General features: G+C 39.0%; 1 protein-coding gene across 6 annotated transcripts in view; it reads left to right on the forward strand.

Annotated features, from left to right (window-relative positions):
* NSD1 (nuclear receptor binding SET domain protein 1) overlaps window positions 1-20,001 on the forward strand; it is a 148,824-nt gene that overhangs the window by 1,215 nt on the left and 127,608 nt on the right. For 3 of the 6 annotated variants that reach the window (XM_070374134.1, XM_070374132.1, XM_070374133.1), the window contains exons 2-3: window positions 837-950; window positions 1,691-1,780. In XM_070374134.1, coding sequence (XP_070230235.1) covers window positions 921-950; window positions 1,691-1,780 — 120 coding nt within the window. In that variant the 5' untranslated portion in view covers window positions 837-920. Of the gene's footprint in view, window positions 1-836; window positions 1,781-20,001 lie in introns of all 6 variants that reach the window. The other 3 variants (XM_005904595.3, XM_070374130.1, XM_070374131.1) reach the window with 1 other exon arrangement.

Here is a 20,001-nt window from a genome sequence, read left to right on the forward strand (position 1 = left end):
CTGGGGGGCACGGGGCTGGCTGCCCTCCTGCAGCAAACTTTGCTTGGTGCTGAATATTGATGAGTGCGATCGGCTTGGCCAGAAGGTGCTACCGGCGCTGCGGGAAGGAACGCGGCCCGGGCAGGCGGCGGCGGCGTCGGCAGCAGCCATGTTTGTCAAGCTGTAGCAGCTGCTGCTGCTGCCCTGACTCGGCTTCACCGACTGCCTCCGTTTCTCCCCCTGCCGCGTTCCGGCCTCTGGGCCTGCAGCTGTGGACCAAGCAGGCCTGCAATCAGAAAGGAGAACTTCGGGGTGCACCCGCTTCGCCGACTTGCTTGCGGCCTGAGCACGGCCACTGCAAAGGCTCGGGCGCCAGTTGGGGCGCAGGGTGCAGCGCTATTGTGACCGCTGCGCCCGAGCGAGCCAGGAAGGATGGGGGGGGGTAACCTTTTTGTGCAGCGTCCCGGAGCCCCCCTCGAACCCTACAGCCCCCTGCTTTTGGGAGATCCGGCCGCTGGACTCCTAGCGGGGGAGGGGAAAGACAATCCTGTTTGAGATTTGGAAATTTCTACTGCCAACGGGATTTTAATTTTAGATCAGCCCAACTGCCCACCAGTCTGCAGGAAAAAGGGACGGGCTGTTTCCATGTGGCAAGATCTACCCGTCTCCGGGAAGATGGAGTTCGCGGAGGCTCACCGAGGCTGTTTTTCCATCGTCAGCTGGGGAACTTTTTCCACTCATGGAAGTGCAGCAGAAAAGCATCGAGGCCACTAGGCCTTGAGAAGTGGCTGCCATTTTGAAGATAAGAGTCAAATGGCCCATTAACTCAGATTAATTGACGTGTTTTTGGATTCCAGGTTGATGCTGGCCCAGGATGGATCAGACCTGTGAACTACCTAGAAGAAATTGTCTGCTGCCCTTTTCCAATCCAGTGAATTTAGATGCCCCTGAAGACAAGGACAGCCCTTTCGGTAATGGTCAATCCAATTTTTCTGAGCCACTTAATGGGTGTACTATGCAGTTATCGACTGCCAGTGGAACATCCCAAAATGCTTATGGACAAGATTCTCCATCTTGTTACATTCCACTGCGGAAACTACAGGATTTGGCCTCCATGATCAATGTAGAGTATTTAAATGGGTCTGCTGATGGATCAGAATCCTTTCAAGACCCTGAAAAAAGTGATTCAAGAGCTCAGTCGCCAGTTGTTTGCACTTCCTTGAATCCTGGTGGTCCAACAGCACTTGCTATGAAACAGGAACCCTCTTGTAATAACTCCCCTGAACTCCAGGTAAAAGTAACAAAGACTGTCAAGAATGGCTTTCTGCACTTTGAGAATTTTACTTGTGTGGACGATGCAGATGTAGATTCTGAAATGGACCCAGAACAGCCAGTCACAGAGGATGAGAGTATAGAGGAGATCTTTGAGGAAACTCAAACCAATGCCACCTGCAATTATGAGCCTAAATCAGAGAATGGTGTAGACGTGGCCATGGGAGATGAACAAGACAGCACACCAGACAGTAGACACGGTGCAGGCAAACCGCCATTCTTGCCATTAGCTCCTCAGACCGAAACGCAGAGAAATAAGCAAAGAAGTGACGTGGACGGCAGCCATGAAAAAGCAGCCCTTCTCCCAGCCCCCCTTTCGCTAGGAGATACAAACGTTACCATAGAAGAGCAATTAAACTCAATAAATTTATCTTTTCAGGATGATCCAGACTCCAGTACCAGTACATTAGGAAACATGCTAGAATTACCTGGAACTTCATCATCATCTACTTCACAGGAATTGCCATTTGTAAGCAGTTTTTGGTACAACTTAAATATATACATTAATGTATATATACAGGCAACTTAAAGGGAAACTATAAAAACCGGTTATAACTAATTGGTTTTTGGTTGTTTACCAGTTCACAGATGAAAGCTTATTGCTAATAATAAGCTCTTTGGGAAAATTTTACTTTGATCTAAAATTTTTTTCTGTCTTATATGAGTTTGATTCTTTTCTGATTTTCCAAGTCAACTCTCCATTGAGGATTGGTTAAGAGTTAAGCTTTTAAGGGCATTTGATTGAGTTCAGAATTAAGTTTCCAAGATAGAGGTATACATTTGTTTAGCTTTTTTTCTAAAAGTGTCCTTGGCTTTGGCTTGCTTGTGTCATGAGTACAGGAATCAGTGAATTACCTGGAGTCCTATTTTTGCATAAGGCATGGCTTATATTTTTCGTTGATGGGATGACTTTCAGGTTGAAGTACATTTTGGGTTCACATTCAGGGTAGCTCAGATGAAAAGGCCTTTTTGGACATCAGTCAAAACTTAAATTAGGCTATTTTTTCTGAAGTACGTGTTGTACAGCATCCTATGGTAACAGCCACTATCAGAGTACACTCTTAAACCTTTTCTGCTTTAAAATTTTGAAGTGTAGTTATGTGTGTGGTATGGGTGTATGTGTATAGAAATGGGAAAAAATGTACTTTGAGTTACTCAGTAGCGCTACCTACTATTGTTAGATTGTGGTAAATGATACTTGCTTTTTAAAAATCTGGTCTTCACCCAGAATTTTTGACTGTCCCTAGTTAGCTAAATGACCAGTTGACTTCACTTACCCTGTTTCATCACTTTAAAAATCTGAACCAGCTTGATTGTTAAAAGATTCCTTTCAACTTTAAGTATTTGATTCTGATTTTGTTTCTGCCCAGACACACTTGTCATGGTCATCTGTTACGTCACCAAAGAGGATCCCATTCCCTCCTCAAGATGCCTCTGAAATACTCTGTTAAGATTTAGATAGAAAAAACTTTTTGGTGTGTGGTGATAGTTTTGAGTGCATTAAACGTTCATTTTACTATATAGCCCTGCTGTTCTTTAAAATTAAGAGTGAGAATGTGGGTGTGTCGCTTTTGTTTCTGTTGATTCATATCTTAAATATGCGTTAGTACTACTCCTTGATTTCTTAGTTTGGCAGTTGCAGATTTAAAAAATTTGTTTCGGTAGTTATCTTGAGTCTGTTTTGTCCTAGATATTTTTTAGGGTGGATAGGCTGTGTTGGCAGCCTATCAGCAGCTCAGACAAATTCTTCTTGTTACATTGAAATGTATTTTACATGTATATAGTTTTGTCCCTACATAAAAACTTAGATCAGAAGGTGGAGATCCATGTTTCTCTAGAAGTGTAAGTGTAAATCTGTGTGGTTCTTATCAAAGAGGTGTCATTATTGGTTCTAAAATACTAGAGCCTTTAGAAAAAACGTAATGCATCTAAAATGAGAGTTAACAAACTTGTATAAGTGTAGAAAAATTTTTTTCATGTAGAAAATAAAATTACTCAAAGACTGTGGACTTGAAGAAACCAGTATCTATTCTTTTTTTTGACTGTCCTGCATGTGGCTTTTTGGATCTTAGTTCCCCTGACCAGAGACTGAACAGTACAGTAGTTCAGTCTTAGTTCCAGGCCATGGCAGTGAAAGTCCTAACCACTGAACGCCAGCGAATTCGAATCTTTATTCTTTAAGTCTTTCTCACAGATTGTGGATAAATCTGAAGAGCTTCATCCAAAATCTATTGCTTTCATTTTCGCCTTTGATATTTTCTGAGAATTTAAAGTGAAGTCAGTCTCAAAATGCAAATTTAGTTGAACAGTAAGCTTGAGCAAGGTGTAATTAAAAGAAATTCTATGTAGCTACTTGATGTATTCAGACTATTCACAGTGACTGGTTGATGCAGCAGGTATGGAGAGCGCTTTGTATTAGAGCGTGTGCTTAGGGCTAGAAGTTTTAGAAAATCTTTTGCACATGCTATTGTCTGATACTGTGATAGAATAAGAGTCTCCTGGCAAGAGTAACGAGTACTTATTAGGATTTTAAACTCTCTGTCTGGAACTAGAAATGACAACATGATTCAACGTTGTATTGCCAGTTGTTTTTGTACAACTAGCTATCAGCAGACTGTCTCCTGTCATAAAGGAGCAGCCTCTTCAGTTTACCTTCATACTCTTCAGTTACTTTTTCTGCATACAGTGATGTGAAATGGTTCTCACTATAGTTAATAATCCTGACCTGGTATTTTTATATTTAATTGGGTTGATACTGTCTAATTTCTGCCAGTGTACATATATAGTATACAGTGCTTTGTATATTGTAGGTGTTTGGAAAAAATCTTCAAGGAAGGTTGGTTCCCAGAGCTCCAAGTTATAACAGGCAATAACTTAGTTTTAAGTGCTTTGGTCTGTATTGTCTCACTGGTTCTTCATAGCTTTGTAGTAAAAAACAAATGTCATGGAAGGTCTAGGTCTACCTTAAAGGTACTTAAGATTATTGGGGATAAGACTGAAAACTATTGAAACCATAGAATTATTTGAGTATTCTTGGTTTTCTTTAGGGACTTTTGAAGGTCCCTGACACTCTTGCCTGGGCCTGAAGTATCTCCTGGTTTTCTTACTAGATTGCAGCAATTCTTTGTTTGATATTCTTCCTCATTTAGATATCTTATGGAGGTAAAATTGAGTTAATTTATGCTGTGGCAGTATTCATGAATTTGGGGAATCCTCAAAGTTCTTAGGATGTAGGCAGCCTCCAGAGTAGTCTAAAGTATATATTAGTGATTCTTTATTTGAAGAAGACCACTAAAAATGAACACAATTAAAATTGAGGACTAAAATTTCACAAGTAAATAGGGAGGAACAGGTTTATTTAGATTTTATATTGAAATGTAAAATTGAGAATTAAAAAAGTCAGTTTTAAACCTTTATCAAAATTTTGATTTTGATGGCAACTATTTTTTTATAATAAGGCAAGAATCAAATAGATTTTTATTTTTGGCTATGATGGGTCTCCATTGCTGCACATTGGCGTTCTGTAGTCAACGGTGAGCATAGGCTGCTCTTCATTGTGGTGCTCAGGCTTCTCGTGGCAATGGCTTCTCTTGTGGAGCATGGGCTCTAGGCGCCCGGGCTTCAGTAGTTGCAGACCTTGGGCTCTAGAGTGCTGGCTCAGTAGTTGTGGCGCAGGGGCTTAGTTGCTCAGTGACATGTGGAATCCTTCTGGACGAGGGATCGAACCAGTGTCCCTTGAATTGCAAGTCTTAACCACTGGACTACCAGAGAAGCCCTCAAGTAGGTTTTTAAAAATTTTGTCCAGCAAAATTGTACAATAGGTAGATGGCATACTTTGTTGTACTTCATTTTCTTACCATGATCATAAGGATAAATTTTTATAAAATATTTAAGGACTTAGTCTTTTTTTTTTTAAAGACTTAGTCTTAACTAAGGTATTCTTTAAAAAAAAAATCCACTATACACAGTTTCAGTTATATACCAAAGAAGAGAAAATGGTTGAATTTCCATGTACTCCTCACCAAGCTTTAAGAATTACTGATATTTTGCCAATCTTGTTTTATCCTCCCTCCACTATGTCATTTCACTAACTTTTCTTAATCCTTTGATGTTCATCATCTCTCTCTTTGAAGCTCTTGTCCTGTTCTCCTTGTCAGTTGTCACTTGTTTATTGGTTGACCTAGATCACCTTTTTCTTGCCTTTAATTGGAGTAGTTCTTTATTATTTGCATTGACTTTAAGAAACACAGCATCTTTGTGCCAGATTTGTTTGCAGTTTTACCTTGTTATTGATTTACACTGTAATACTAGCTTGTGTTTCATTAGGTAGAGACAGACACTATATTGTACGTGGGATGGATGTTAAATAGAGACTTTTTTGGGAGCCATTTCAAGATAGATATCTTGATGTTGTGACAGTATACCCCTGTACAGTCTTGGAGATGGAGAAAATACAAACCACTCTCTGTACTAAGTTCTGTGCTGTGGATGTTCAGCTGGTTACGGAGATCAATGGAGACATGAATGAAACCTAGAGCGATCAAGGCTCCAGTGAAGAGTGGGACTTCAGTTCATTGACTGGGTTGGGTTTGGTTAGGTTTAGAAAGGTACTTTGGATAAAAAGAATTAAATAAACAGTATTTTCACAGGGTTGGATAGGATAGTTTAGTTGCTCAGTTATGTCTGACTCTGTGACCCCTCGGACTGTAGCCTGCCAGGCTCCTCTGTCCATGGGATTTCTCAGGCAGTAATCCTCGAGTGGATTGCCATTTCCTCTTCCAGGGGATCTTCCTGATCCAGGGATCAAACTCCTGTCTCCTGGATTGTAGGCAGATTCTTGACCAATGAGTCACCAGGGAAGCCCGTTCTTGCGAAATAGGGCCTAGAAATTCGGATTGGCGTTTGATGTTGATGTGATAGAAACTGGGATCCAGTGAGGAATTTTAGCTGAGAAGTGATGATGAAATCTGCGTTTGGGAAATTTTGGCTGGGAGAGAGTAGAGGCAATGTTAGGTTGTGGAGTCTTGCAGTAGTAATTAAAAATTAGAATTGAGCAGAGTCAGTAGTAGAAAGGGGATAAATCTGAGAGATTATTTCAGAGAGAAAATTGGCAGCCCTTTTAGGGTTGCCTGGACTGGAAATAAAGTTGGAGCCTGGATTTGAGGAATGAAAGAGATAAGTACAAACTATGTTCAAGGCTTGTTGTGTTGGTGCCTGAGACAGAAATGGGGTTCGCTCTTCCCTTCTCATCATTTCAGCATTTCTCTGCTTCCTCCTTTCCTGTCTCCACACTTCTCAGTTTCTGCTTTTTCTCTGACTCTGTCCCTGCTGGAGGTCCTGGTTCTCATCATTACTTTCTGCTTTCTGCTAGGATCTTTATTCTCAACCTTCACTGCATCACTTTTTCTGCCTAAAAACAGAATGCCATCTTTCTATTCTAAAGAATCTTCCTCTATCCTCTAACCCCTGTGATTACTTTCCTGTTTCCTGGGGAATTTCTTGAGAGTTGTCTACTTTGTTTACCCCCCCTTAAAGCCCTGTGGATTGGCTTCTCTACTCTGTTGGAACTGTTCTTTTCAGTTACAAATGACACCTCCAGACTTATCCTACTAGATGTGCAGTGTTTTGACCACTGCTCCTTTAAACAGTCCTTTTTGGACTGCTTGTTCTCTTTTCTTCCTCTTTTCTGTCATTCTCTGCAGTCTTATCTGCTTTTATTAATTCACTTCTCTGCTGTGTGAAAACTCTTGATCTGACTTCTGAGCTTCAGACCAAGAAACAAATTTCCAGCTGAGTTTCTCTTCCACCTGTAGCATACTTGGCTACTTTTGACCATCTCTTTTTGCCAAACATGCTTTTCCTTCTGTCTTTTTAAAAAAATACTTATTTTTACTTATTTGTTTGCCCATGCCAGATCTTAGTCGTAACATGAGGCATATTTGATCTTCACTGCAGCATTCATGGTCTTTTAATTGCAGCCTGGGGGGGTCTTTTAGTTGCAGTATGCAAACTTGTTGCATGTGGGATCTAGTTCCCTGACCAGGGATCAAACCCAGGCTCCTTGCACTGGAATCAGGGAGACTTAGCCACTGGACTGCTAGGGAAATCCCCTCCTGTCTTAATGATGGCATCATCCTCCAGTTCTTTTCAAGGTTGGAAACCTTGGAATCACTTGTTTATATGATCAAAATGAACTTGAGTGCCTTCTCGATGCCAGGCATTGCTAGTATAAAAGGAAAGATACAGTCTGCTTTTAAGGAACTTTACCATCCAAGGAAGACTGGTGTAAACAATGACAGTACAGAATACCACACGGCCTGGTAGAAGTTACAGAGCAGGACTGTGGGAGTTTGGAAAAAGTCATGCCTGGAGTAATGTGGAAGAATTTCATAGAAGGTTATATATATTTAAGCAGAGGCATGCCAGTAAGTAAGGAGGAATAGCATATGAAAGTGGCAAGAAATTCTTTGAATAGGAATCTGAGAGGAGCAGGGTTGTCAGGAGATAGGTATAAATATAGGCTTTGTAATCCATGTTACAGGGTTGAATTTTTATGCTGTTTCCATTCTATTATGTAACCTTTATTACTGGTCTTCATATTGTTTTTCTTTCCAGTCTTTCTGGAGAGACAGAATTACCTTTGACCTTCAAAATGAGAAATACTAGGTGAGGTCTCTGATGGGGCTTCCCTGGTAGCTCAGATGGTAAAGAATCTGCCTGCAATATGGGAGACCTGGGTTCGATTCCTGGATTGGGAAGATCTCCTGGAGGAGGGCATGGCAGTCCACTCCAGTATTCTAGACTGGAACCCCATGGACAGAGGAGCCTGGTGAGCTACAGTCCATGGGGTCACAAAGTGTCAGGACTGAGCGACTATAAGCACACAAACAAAACACAGGTCTCTGATGAAAGCTTTACCTTCAATGCCTAACTCTTCTCCCCATTTGCCTAAAAAATAAAGCCCAAATTCAGTGTCTTTGATAAGACCTCATCTTGACTTTCCCAAATCTCATCTGCTGAGATATCCTGGCTGGCCTGAGTTCAGCCAACCTGAACTATTAGTGGTGCCTTACTTCACCATCCCCTGGCTTATGCCTTTCTCTTCCTGGTCTAATTTCAGCATTTAGTATCTTAACAGTGTGTAGTGTGATGCTTTCTTTGTAGCAGACACTCAATGTACTTATGGAGTAGAAGAATGAGTGGTACTATTACAGAGATACAAGTTGGGAAGGGGAGTAAATTTTAGGTAGGAAGGTGATCAGATCAATGTACCAAATTTCAAAACTTCAGAGATTTTTTTCTGACTTCATTCCCTCATGCCTTCAGTTTCTAAGGGCTTTGAATTTGTGCTCCTTATATCTCAAGGTTTCATTTTCGTATTCTTATGGATAAGCTCTTAAGGATATTAAGTCATAATAGTTTCGTAGGACAGATGCTACTAGTAGAAGTCCCTCATCTCTTTGAGCCCATTCCTCATTTCTAAATGGGGCATATACTGTGCAGCCTTGCACATTTGAGAGGATGCAGCAAAATAATTTATCTGAAGCAGCTAGCACAGTGCTGTTTTTGAAGTAGGTGCTCAGTAAGTGATGCATGTTATTCTATGCCAAAAGCCAAATGCACATTTGAAAGAATTGTGAATTTTGAGAAACATATCTTTACAGTTTTGCTTTTTTCTGTTTATCCAAACTCTTCTTGCTTAATTGGTAAGATAAGGGCATTGGACTATTTGACAGTTTCAGTTTTTGTTTAATATCAGGAGAATTGGATCCATTTTTTGATTGGTAATCAGGAGAATTTAATTTGGGCCATAAATTCAGTATCTTTCCACACTCCAGCTGTGAAGTGGTATAACTTATTACATTGTTGCTCTTTGCTGGGTATTCTTTGTCCTGGATATAAATGTTTCATTTCCACCCCCTGGTTTGTAGGAGAGCCCACCTCTTTTCTGGTGGTAGACTTGATTTTCATTGAATGATCATTTCTGAAACTTTAAAATGATCTCAAATGAAGAAATTGCTAGGAATCTTTTTAGTTAGAAAAGTAACATAAATTCATAGTAAAAGTGAAAGATAGAATGTTAATAAAAAAGGATCTTTATTTCTGTCATCTTCACATGCTCCCTCTTTTTTTCTTTTTTTGGGTCAAACTGCCACTTGTGGGATCTTATTTCCCTAACCAGTCCTAACCGTTGAACTGCCAGGGAATTCCCAATGCTCCCTCATTTTCACTCTTAATATTTTATTAGAATTTTCTTTGTGTTTGTAGACCTTTTTTTTTTTAATCTTTTGGACACACAAGTGGCCTCATATACATATTATTGATACTTTGTTTAATATATTAAGGACATGCATTCAAATGAACATGTAGGTAGATTTTTTATTTTATTTATTGAAATTAGTATAAGTGCACATGCAGTTAGTTGTAAGAAATAGTACAGAGATCTCATGTGTGTTTTGCTTGATTTTGCAGTGGCATGTTTTGTGAAAGCATCTAATACCACAACCAGATTATTGACATTGGTATAATCCACCAAACCTACTCAGATGACCCAGTTTTTGTTTTTCGTATAATTTTTTAAAGAAAATTCTTTATTTCTATAAGGACATATTCCAGATGTCCCTGGTTTTACTTCTTTTTGTTTGTGTGTACTCTGTTCTTTGCATTTTTGTCACCTGTATGGATTTGTATACTCAGTACCACAGTTAAGATGTTTAACAGTTTCAGTGCCACAAGGGTCTCTCCTGTGGCCCTTTTGTATCACATCCATCTTCTTCCTGGCAGTTCCTCCTCCATCTTTGGCCAACTACTAGCCTGTCCTTTGTTTCTAAAATTTTGTCATTTAAAAAGTGCCCGTCAATGGAATCATGCAGTATATATATATGTATTGGGTGTTTTCACTTAAAATTACCTGGAGAGTCATCCAAGTTACTGAGTATATCGATACTTTATTTCTTTTTGTTACTAAGTAGAAGGCAATGGCACCCCACTCCAGTACTCTTGCCTGGAAAATCCCATGGACGGAGGAGCCTGGTAGGCTGCAGTCCATGGGGTCTCGAAGAATCCGACGCGACTGAGCGACTTCCCTTTCACTTTTCCCTTTCATGCATTGGAGAAGGAAATGGCAACCCACTCCAGTGTTCTTGCCTGGAGAATCCCAGGGACAGTGGAGCCTGGTGGGCTGCCGTCTATGGGGTCTCACAGAGTCGGACACGACTGAAGCGACTTAGCAGCAGCAGCATTCTATTACACACACACACCAGTTTGTTTAACCGTTCACCTGTTGAAGGACATCTGGGTTTATTCTAGCTTTTGGCTATTAGAAGTAAAAGTGCTGTGACCATTCATATATAGCTTTTGTGTGAACATAAGTTTTCATTTTTCTGGGAATAATACCCAAGAGTACAATTGCTGAATCATATGTTACTGGCATGTTTGCTTTTATAAGAAACTGCCAAGCTGATTTCTAGAGTGACTATACTGTTTTACATTCTCACCAGTAGTGTATTAGTGATCCACTTTCTGTTCATCCTCACCATCATTGTGTTGTCACTATTTTTGTTTTAACCATTTTGATAGTTATGTAATAATATCTCATTATGGTTTTAATTTGCATTTCCCTGATAGCTAATGGTGTTGAGCATCTTTTTGTGTGCTTATTTGCCATTTGTATATCCTCTTTGGTGAAATATACTCATGTTTTTTGTCCATTTTCTAATTAATTTGTTTGATTTTAATTGTTGAGTTTTGAGAGTTCTTTATGTATTCTAGATGATCTGCATTCTTTATTATGCCTGTATACAAATCCTAATTTTTAACTATTACATCTTTTAGATGACTTATTAAAGAAACTATATAATCATACAAACTTGTGGTTTCCCCTTAACAAATTGGAACAGATTTTAGTGTTTGTTACTGTTATTAGGTAAAATTACTTTATTAAGTCCTCTAACATTCTTTTCACATGTCTAGTGAACTTACAGGAAATACCATAATACTGTGTTTAAGATTGCTGGGAGGATAAAATCCATTTTGGATGATGAACAATTATATTTACACATTAAATTAAAAATAATTAAAAAAAATAATTATTGGTTATATGATATCCCCTCATATACCAAGAAGAATCTGAAGGTAATCTTTCTCTGTAAATTATGAGGGTATATTCCCCTTGTCATTTCTATAATTTCTCGTGACGCAGTAATTGGAGCTGTTGGGGATCCCTGATGACGTCGGCAGTGTGCATGGTGCAAGTTCTGTCTATACCCAGTAAAAATAATAGACATTAGTGCCATGCTAATTGTTACTGAAATTTTATGTCTAAAGGCATCTCTTTAATGTTGCAGATGGTTCAGTTGACAGTGTATTGACTCTATTTTTCTTATTAACATATGAAGAAAAAGCACTTCTGCCATGCCATAATCTATAAAGAATTGCAGAGCAGTAGTTGAGAGGTAACAAAGTGCTACATTTGAAATGCTTTTTTAATGTAGTAGAGCTTTGGGGCAGAAGTTTTACAGTGTCGATAATTATACCACTGTAATTAGTTAGTTGGTGGAGTAGATACTGGAGTTTTAAGTAAAGCCTTGATAGGTACCTTAATAATTTCATAGTAATGCCTGTGCAGTTGTTCCTAAGGATAAACTGGTGATGGTGGAATTATCAGGGCAATGGATTAATTTTCTTTGTGTCTCAGATGTGCCTACTTCTGTATGGTTTTCCAAAAGGATTGTATGATTTTACACAGTTCTCAATAGTGTATGAGTCTGACGTTTTCCTCCCTTTGATAACAAAACAACTTTGATAACATTTTTTTTAAGTTTTTTACATAATTAAATAGATGCATACTGCTACTGAAAGATTGATTTAATTAATACAATTTTATTGTTGAAAGTGATTTGTTTATGTTTGTATTTCTTCTGTGGCCTTTGCTGTCTGTATCCTTCGCTGACTTATCTAGATTGTAGTGTTTTGTAGCTATTATCCTTTTATTTTATGGACATGACTATTTCTTCTCAATCTGTTTTTCATTTTGGTTAATAATTTTGTATAGTTGTAGAGCTGAAGTTTCATTTTTCATATAGCCAAATTGGTGTTTTGGAGTAATTTCTTCTACCGATTAGAAGCTTACTGAAGCAACTTAGCAGCAGCAGCAGCAGTGCTTCTATATATTCGATAAACAAACTTTACATGCTTGTAAAAATTTGAAGAAATCCTGTCTGCTACAGTCTTACTGATTTAATAGAGATTTTATTTTAATATCTAGCACTATACAGATAATTTTTATTGTGTCTTTAGTATTCTTTTTGGAAACAAATTCTTTTAGCTAATTCCCTTTGTATTAGGGAAGCAAATTACCCTCAAATTACCCACAAATTGAGTAGTCTAAAACAATAAACATTTCTGTCATACGAAGTTAGGAATAAGGGTGTGGCTTAGCTGGATGGTTCTGCCTTTCTCTCTTGAGATTACAAGCACGATGTCCTTCACTGCTGCAGTCATTGGAAGGCTATTGCAGGATCCTTGTCCAGGATGACGCACTCATATGGCTGTTGGGGAAAAAAAATAACATATGGCTGTTGACAGTAGGAGACCTCAGTTCCTTACCTTGTGGGCTTCTCCATAGGGCTGCTCACAGTGAGTAGCAGGCTTTCCCCAGAGTGAGTGGTTCAAAAGAGGAGACGCCTAACAAGGAGAGCCAAAGAGATATACAGTGTGGGAGGGGAGTACCTTGAGATGTGGATCACTGGGGGCCACAAGGGCAACTAGTTACCAGCCCACCCAGGAAGAAATAAACAGTTTTAATTAAAGCAGAAAGCATAAGTATACATAGTAGTGATACTTAAAACTTTTAAGCTGAGCTAATGGACCTTGGATTTTTGAATTAGGTGTATGATTGAAAAATATAATATAGAAAGATAACTAATGAAGTACCCTAAAGTACTCTTCTACCTTGCCTTCTTAATTAACACTTTCAGTTCCTATGGGCCTTCCTACCTTTTTGTATGACAAAGGTAGCAGATTATGCACACTTACTCTTTCTTTTTCACTTAATTTGTTGTCTAAATCTTTACATTTTTGAGCAATATTTTCTCATTCATTTATATACTTAGATAGTATTTTATTGTATGAATGTATGAACATTTTCATTCCACATGTTCTTTTGCTGAAAGGGAACAACTGTGCACATAAGTCATTGTGAATGTATGCAAATAAATCTGTAGGATAAATCTCCAGGACCGAATTCTGGATCAAAGTTAAATGTTTATGATTTTGAAAATATTGCCAAATTGCCCATTAAAAGAGTATATGTACTTATACTCTCAGCCAGCAGTATATGTATTTGCCTGTTTCAATGGGTATTCTTTATTTCATTTGTCATAGTATAAAATTTAGCATCCTAGCTTTTTTTTTTTTTTTGCCACGCTGTGTGGCTTGCAGGATCTCAGTTCCCCAACCAGGAATCGAACCTGGGGCCACCTCAGTGAAAGCCTAGAATCTTAACCATTAGACTACCAGGGAACTCCCCATCCTAACCATTTTGAAGTGTACAGTTTGATAGCATTAAGTGTATTTACATTTTGTGCAGCCATTCTCCAGCACTCTTACGATCTTAGAAAACTCTCCCGTTAAACAGCTGTGCACTTTCCCTTCCTGCCAGCTCCTGTCGACTACCATTCTGCTTTCTGTTTCTGAATTTGACTGCTCTCGAAACCTCTTGTAAATGGAATTATACAGTGTTTATCTTTTTGTGATTACCTTATTTTGCTTAGTGTAATGTCCTCAAGAGTTTACCCATGTTGTAGGCTGTTAGAGTTTTCTTTTTAAAGATATTCTGCAGTATACCATGTTTTCTTTATCTATTTATCAGTTGATGGCCACCTTTTGGCTATTGTGAATAATGCTGATATGAACATAGGTGTACAGATATGTCTTCTAGATTCAGTGGTGTTCCCTTTTTTTTTTTTTGGTCACACTATGCAGCTTGTGGTCAGCTTAGTCCCCTGACCAGGAATTGAACCCACGCACTGAGCAATGAAAGCACATAGTCTTAACCAGTGGACTGCCAGGGAATTCCTTATGGGGATTTTTTAAAGCTTTTTTTTTTTTTTTTTTTTAATTTGGCTCCACTGAGTCTTAGTTGTGGCACTTGGGATCTAGTTCCCTGACCAAGGTTTAAGCCCTGGCCCCCTTCATTGGGAGCACAGAGTAGAGTCGTAGCCACTGGACAACCAGCAAAGTCCTCCTGTGGGGATTCTTACGATACTTCTTATACCCAAGGGAGAAGAAGGAATAATAAATGTTTATTTGATACCTAAATGACTTGTAATTTGGATAGTCTTTTTTTTTCCCCCCTCTTTCTCCCTCCCTCCCTCTCTTCCTTTTCTAAGGTATTTTTTGTTGTTTAAAGCATGGACCTGTAAAAATCAAACATCCTTTATGTTATGTATAATTTTTTTCAACATTTCAATTCTGAGTATATGTCTTACAAATTAAAAAAGCATAGTAACTGCGTTTTAAAAAATTAAGATAAAATTAACATATTGTAAAATTCACCTTTTTAAAGGATACAACTCAGTGTGGCTTTAGTGTATTTACAGAGTTGAGCAACCAAAACCACTGTCTAATTCCAGAACATTTTATCACCCAAAATGAAACCCATAGCCAGCAGTCACTCTTCATTTTCCCCTCTCCTAGTCCCTGTCAACCACTGATTTACTTTGTCTCTATGACAAAGTATTTTATCTGTTCTGGATATAAATTTCATGTAAGTGGAATTATACAACCTTTGGCCTTTTGTGTCTTTCATTTAGCATGTTTTCAGATTTATCCATGTTGTAGTCTTACTATAACTACTTAATTCTATTTTATTGCCAAATAATATTGCATTATATTGATAATCGTATTATGTTTACCCATTCATCATTTGATGGACATTTTGTTTGTTTTCACTTTTTTTGGCTGTTAGGCGTAATGCTGGGCTTCCCAGGTGGCACTAGTGATAAAGAACCCTCCTGCCAGTGCAGGTATTTGTAAGAGACACAGGTTCGATCCCTGGGTCAGGAAGATCCCCTAGAGGAAGGCACAGCAACCCACTCATGTTCTTGCTTGGAGAATTCCATGGACAGAGGAGCCTGGCAGGCTGCAGTCCATAGGGTCCCAGAGTCAGACACAACTGAAGCAACTTAGCATGCATGCAGGCACGATGCTGTTAGAAACACTTGTGTATAGGTTTTTTTAATGGATATATGTTTTCAGTTCTGTTGGGTATCTTCCTATGAGTGGTGTTGCTGGGTCACATGGTGACTTTAATATTTTGAGGAAATGACAGACTGCACCATTTTATCATCCTTTTAATGATGTATGAGAGTTGTAATTTCTTCATATCCTTGCCAACACTTGCTTTCTTTTTTTTTAAATTTTAGCCACCCTGGTGAGTGTTAACGAGTTATCTCGTTGTGATTTTGATTTACATTTCTCTGATGACTGATGTTGAGACTCCTTTTATGTGCTTTTTGGCCATTTGTATAGCTACTTTGGAGAGTCTGTGTTGTAAATTCTTTGTGTATTTTTTAAAAATAGGGATTTTTTTTTTAATTGTTGAGTTATAGTTCCTTGTATATTATGGATTAAGTTTCTTATCAGATAGGATTTGCAAATATTTTCTCCCATTCTATGGCTTTTTTCATTTTTTTTTGATGGTATCCTTGAAGCACAAAGGTCTTTATTTTCTTAATTTGGCCATGCTGAGTAGCCAACCACGGATTAAATCAGGGCCCTTGGCAGTGAAAGCATGGAATCCTAACTTCTGGACTGCCAGGGAAATCCCAAAGGTTTTTAATCTTTTTTTTTTTGGCTGTGCTAGGTCTTAGTTGTGGCACTCGGGATCTTTAATCTTTGTTACAGCATGTGGGATCTTGAGTTGTGGCATGTGAACTGTTCGTTGCTGCATGCAGGATCTAGTTCCTTGACTGGGGATCAAACCCAGGACCCCTGCAGTGGGAGACCATTGGACCAACCGGGAAGTCCATGCCACACACACACACACATATATATAAATATATAATTAAGTAACTTATTTATTTGGCTGTGTCTAGTCTTAGCTGTTGTACAGATCTTAGTTGCTGATGAATCTTTGTTCTATCATGCAGAATCTTTCACTGGAGTGTTTGGACTGCAGAGCACACAGGCTCAGTAGTTGTGGTGCGTAGTTAGTCCCCCGAGCAGGGATCGAACCCGTCTCCCCTGCTTTGGCAGTTGGATTCTGTACCCCTGGAACACCAGGGAAGCCCCCCCGGCTGCCTCCTCCTGCCCTCCGCCTTTTTTTTGTTTTTTTGTATTGGCTGCTTTGAGTCTTCACTGCAGCAAGCGGGTAACTTAAGAGTTGTGGTGCTTGGACTTCTCTTATTGTGGAGCACGGGCGCTAGAGCTTGCACGCTCAGTAGCTGTATCGCACAGGCTTCTTGAGTTCCGTTTAGTTGCCCTGTAGCATGTGGGATCTTAGTATCTTAGTTTCCTGAAAAGGGATCAAACCCTTGCCCCTTACATTGGAAGGCAGATTCTTAACTACTGGACCACCAGGGAAGTCCTTCCCTTCCTTCTTTAGTACAGTATATTACATTAATTGATGCTTTTGTATGTTGAAGCAGCCTTGTGTTCCTAGGATAAATTTCACTTGTTCATGATATTAATATTTTTTATTTGTTGCTATATTTGGATTGTTAGAGTTTTTGCATCTTTATGCATAAGGGATGCTAGTCTGTAGTTCTCTTTTAATGTCTTTCTGATTTTGGTATCAGGGTTCAGTTCAGTTCAGTCGCTCAGTCGTGTCCGACTCTTTGCGACCCCATGAATCACAGCACGCCAGGCCTCCCTGTCTATCACCAACTCCTGGAGTTCACCCAGACTCAACGTCCATCAAGTCAGTGATGCCATCCAGCCATCTCATCCTCTGTCGTCCCCTTTTCCTCCTGCCTCCAATCCCTCCCAGCATCAGAGTCTTTTCCATTGAGTCAACTCTTCGCATGAGGTGGTCAAAGTACTGGAGTTTCAGCTTTAGCATCATTCCTTCCAAAGAAATCCCAGGACTGATCTCTTTTAGGATGGACTGGTTGGATCTCCTTGCAGTCCAAGGGACTCTCAAGAGTCTTCTCCAACACCACAGTTCAAAAGCATCAATTCTTTGGCGCTCAGCCTTCTTCACAGTCCAACTCTCACATCCATACATGACCACAGGAAAAACCATAGCCTTGACTAGACGGACCTTTGTTGGCAAAGTAATGTCTCTGCTTTTGAATATGCTATCTAGGTTGATCATAACTTTCCTTCCAAGGAGTAAGCATCTTTTAATTTCATGGCTGCAGTCACCATCTGCAGTGATTTTGGAGCCCCCAAAATAAAGTCTGACACTGTTTCCCCATCTATTTCCCATGAAGTGATGGGACCAGATGCCATGATCTTCGTTTTCTGAATGTTGAGCTTTAAGCCAGCTTTTTCACTCTCCCCTTTCACTTTCATCAAGAGGCTTTTGAGTTCCTCTTCACTTTCTGCCATAAGGGTGGTGTCGTCTGCATATCTGAGGTTATTGATATTTCTCCCGGCAATCTTGATTCCAGCTTGTGTTTCTTCTAGTCCAGCATTTCTCATGATGTACTCTGCATATAAGTTAAATAAGCAGGGTGACAATCTACAGCTTTGATGTACTCCTTTTCCTATTTGGAACCAGTCTGTTGTTCCATGTCCAGTTCTAACTGTTGCTTCCTGACCTGCATACAAATTTCTCAAGAGGCAGGTCAGGTGGTCTGGTATTCCCATCTCTTTCAGAATTTCCCACAGTTTATTGTGATCCACACAGTCAAAGGCTTTGATACTATTCTAATAGAATGAATTTCATTTTTTAACATGATTATTTTTAATAGTAAGAGTTACATTCTAAGTTTTCAGTTAGGCGTAATTTTACCAGGTACATTTTATTCTAACTTTGCATTTTGAAAATTGCTAACATTGAGACAATACATTCTTCATTCATGACTCAATACTTTTTTATGTGCCAGGAATGCCTAAGATGGGAATATGGTGGAAGCTGAGGCAGGCAACTGCTAGGCTGAGGGGAGTGTGATTTAGGATTCTAAGGATTGAAATAGCTGCTGCTTTGGGAGGATAAGAAGTTGAATATGGCGTGATTAGTTTGGGAAGATGGGGTAGGAAGGGATGATATTGAAGGGAGAAGTTAGGGTCCAGGTCTTTCCTTGAATTCTCCCATTTCTTTTGTTTGTTTGTTTACATGACTGAAGTGACATTTTATGTGCTTGTGGCTGTGTCGGCTCTCCTTTGCAGCTTGTGGGCTTCGCTCTAGTTGTGTTGTGCAGGTTTAGTTGCCTTGGAGCGTGTGGATCTGAGTTCCCTGACCAGAGTTTGAACTCATGTCCTCTGCATTGGAAGGCAGATTCTTAACTACTGGACCACCAGGGAAATCCCCTGTTGAAGTGATTTTTTTTTTTTCTATGTGTATTTGACATCTGTATCTATTGTTAACCTGTTTCTCTTTCTTAAATTTTGATTACTGCTCACTAGGAAAAACCATAGATTAAATCCCATTAAAAGAAATCATAAGACTCTTACCTTATTAGAAAGGCAGTTTATGATTGTAGAAAAAATGTGGGAGGACGCAGACCCTTAGAGTTATTTGGCAAGCTGTGTCTTGGGCTTAAGTGCTCAGTTATGTCAACCAAATAAAACATAACTCTCAAAAAAACAATTGTGGGCTTTGGAGTTGGACATGCCTCCATTTGAGACCAAGACTTGATTCTTTTGTTTTCCTTGGACAAGTGACTTTTCACCCTTAGTTTCTTAATCTATAAGCTGTTTTGAAAATTAACTCATAGAACATGGTGAGTATTTGCTGCTATTGTTAATTAACATAGTTAACATATATTGCCCTGTGGTAGGCAGCGAGGCTGTGTACTAAACACCTAACAAGTATTAGCTCATTTAAACCTCAGAACAAGCCCACATAAGTTGCTGGGCACAAATGTTACTTCAGGTTCACACATTAAGAAATGGAACCCTGGTGATGGTGTTGGTGTTTCAGCTAAAGCCATCTGGCTTCAGAGCATTTTCTCTGCTCTACTGCAAGGGTGCTGTTCATTAATAATGTATTTTTAGTGGACTCTTGTCTTGTTGGGAGTGGGAGATTAAAATGAGAGGTAGAAATTTGACAATAAGTTTTTCTCAAATTTACATGTCAATTTGGCCTGAAAACATGAATAGAAAGATATGTCATTAACTAATCTGTCCTGTCCTGTACTTCAAAGTCAAATGTAACTTCTGTCCAGCATGAGGATTTATTTCTGTCTGAATTCTGAGTTATTTCTATGAATAAATAACTGAATAAATAACCACAGTGTAAGTGTAGCTATGTGGTAATAAAATGTTCTTTCAGTTTATCATAACTAGATGTGAATGTTCCACTTGAAAAATAGTTACCTTAGAAAGCTAGGACTTTTTTAAGAATTGAAATAAGATTTAAATTAGTTAAAATTTACCATTTAAACAGCTTTAAACTGTATAATTCAGTGGCATTTTTTATATTTACATTGTTATATTACCATTACTGCTAATTCCAGACCACTCTTACCACTCCAGAAGGAAAGCACTTAATCGTTAGAACAATTACCCCTCTTTTCTTCA

Source organism: Bos mutus, chromosome 7, assembly GCF_027580195.1.
Source record: "Bos mutus isolate GX-2022 chromosome 7, NWIPB_WYAK_1.1, whole genome shotgun sequence".
Classification (NCBI taxonomy): domain Eukaryota; kingdom Metazoa; phylum Chordata; class Mammalia; order Artiodactyla; family Bovidae; genus Bos; species Bos mutus.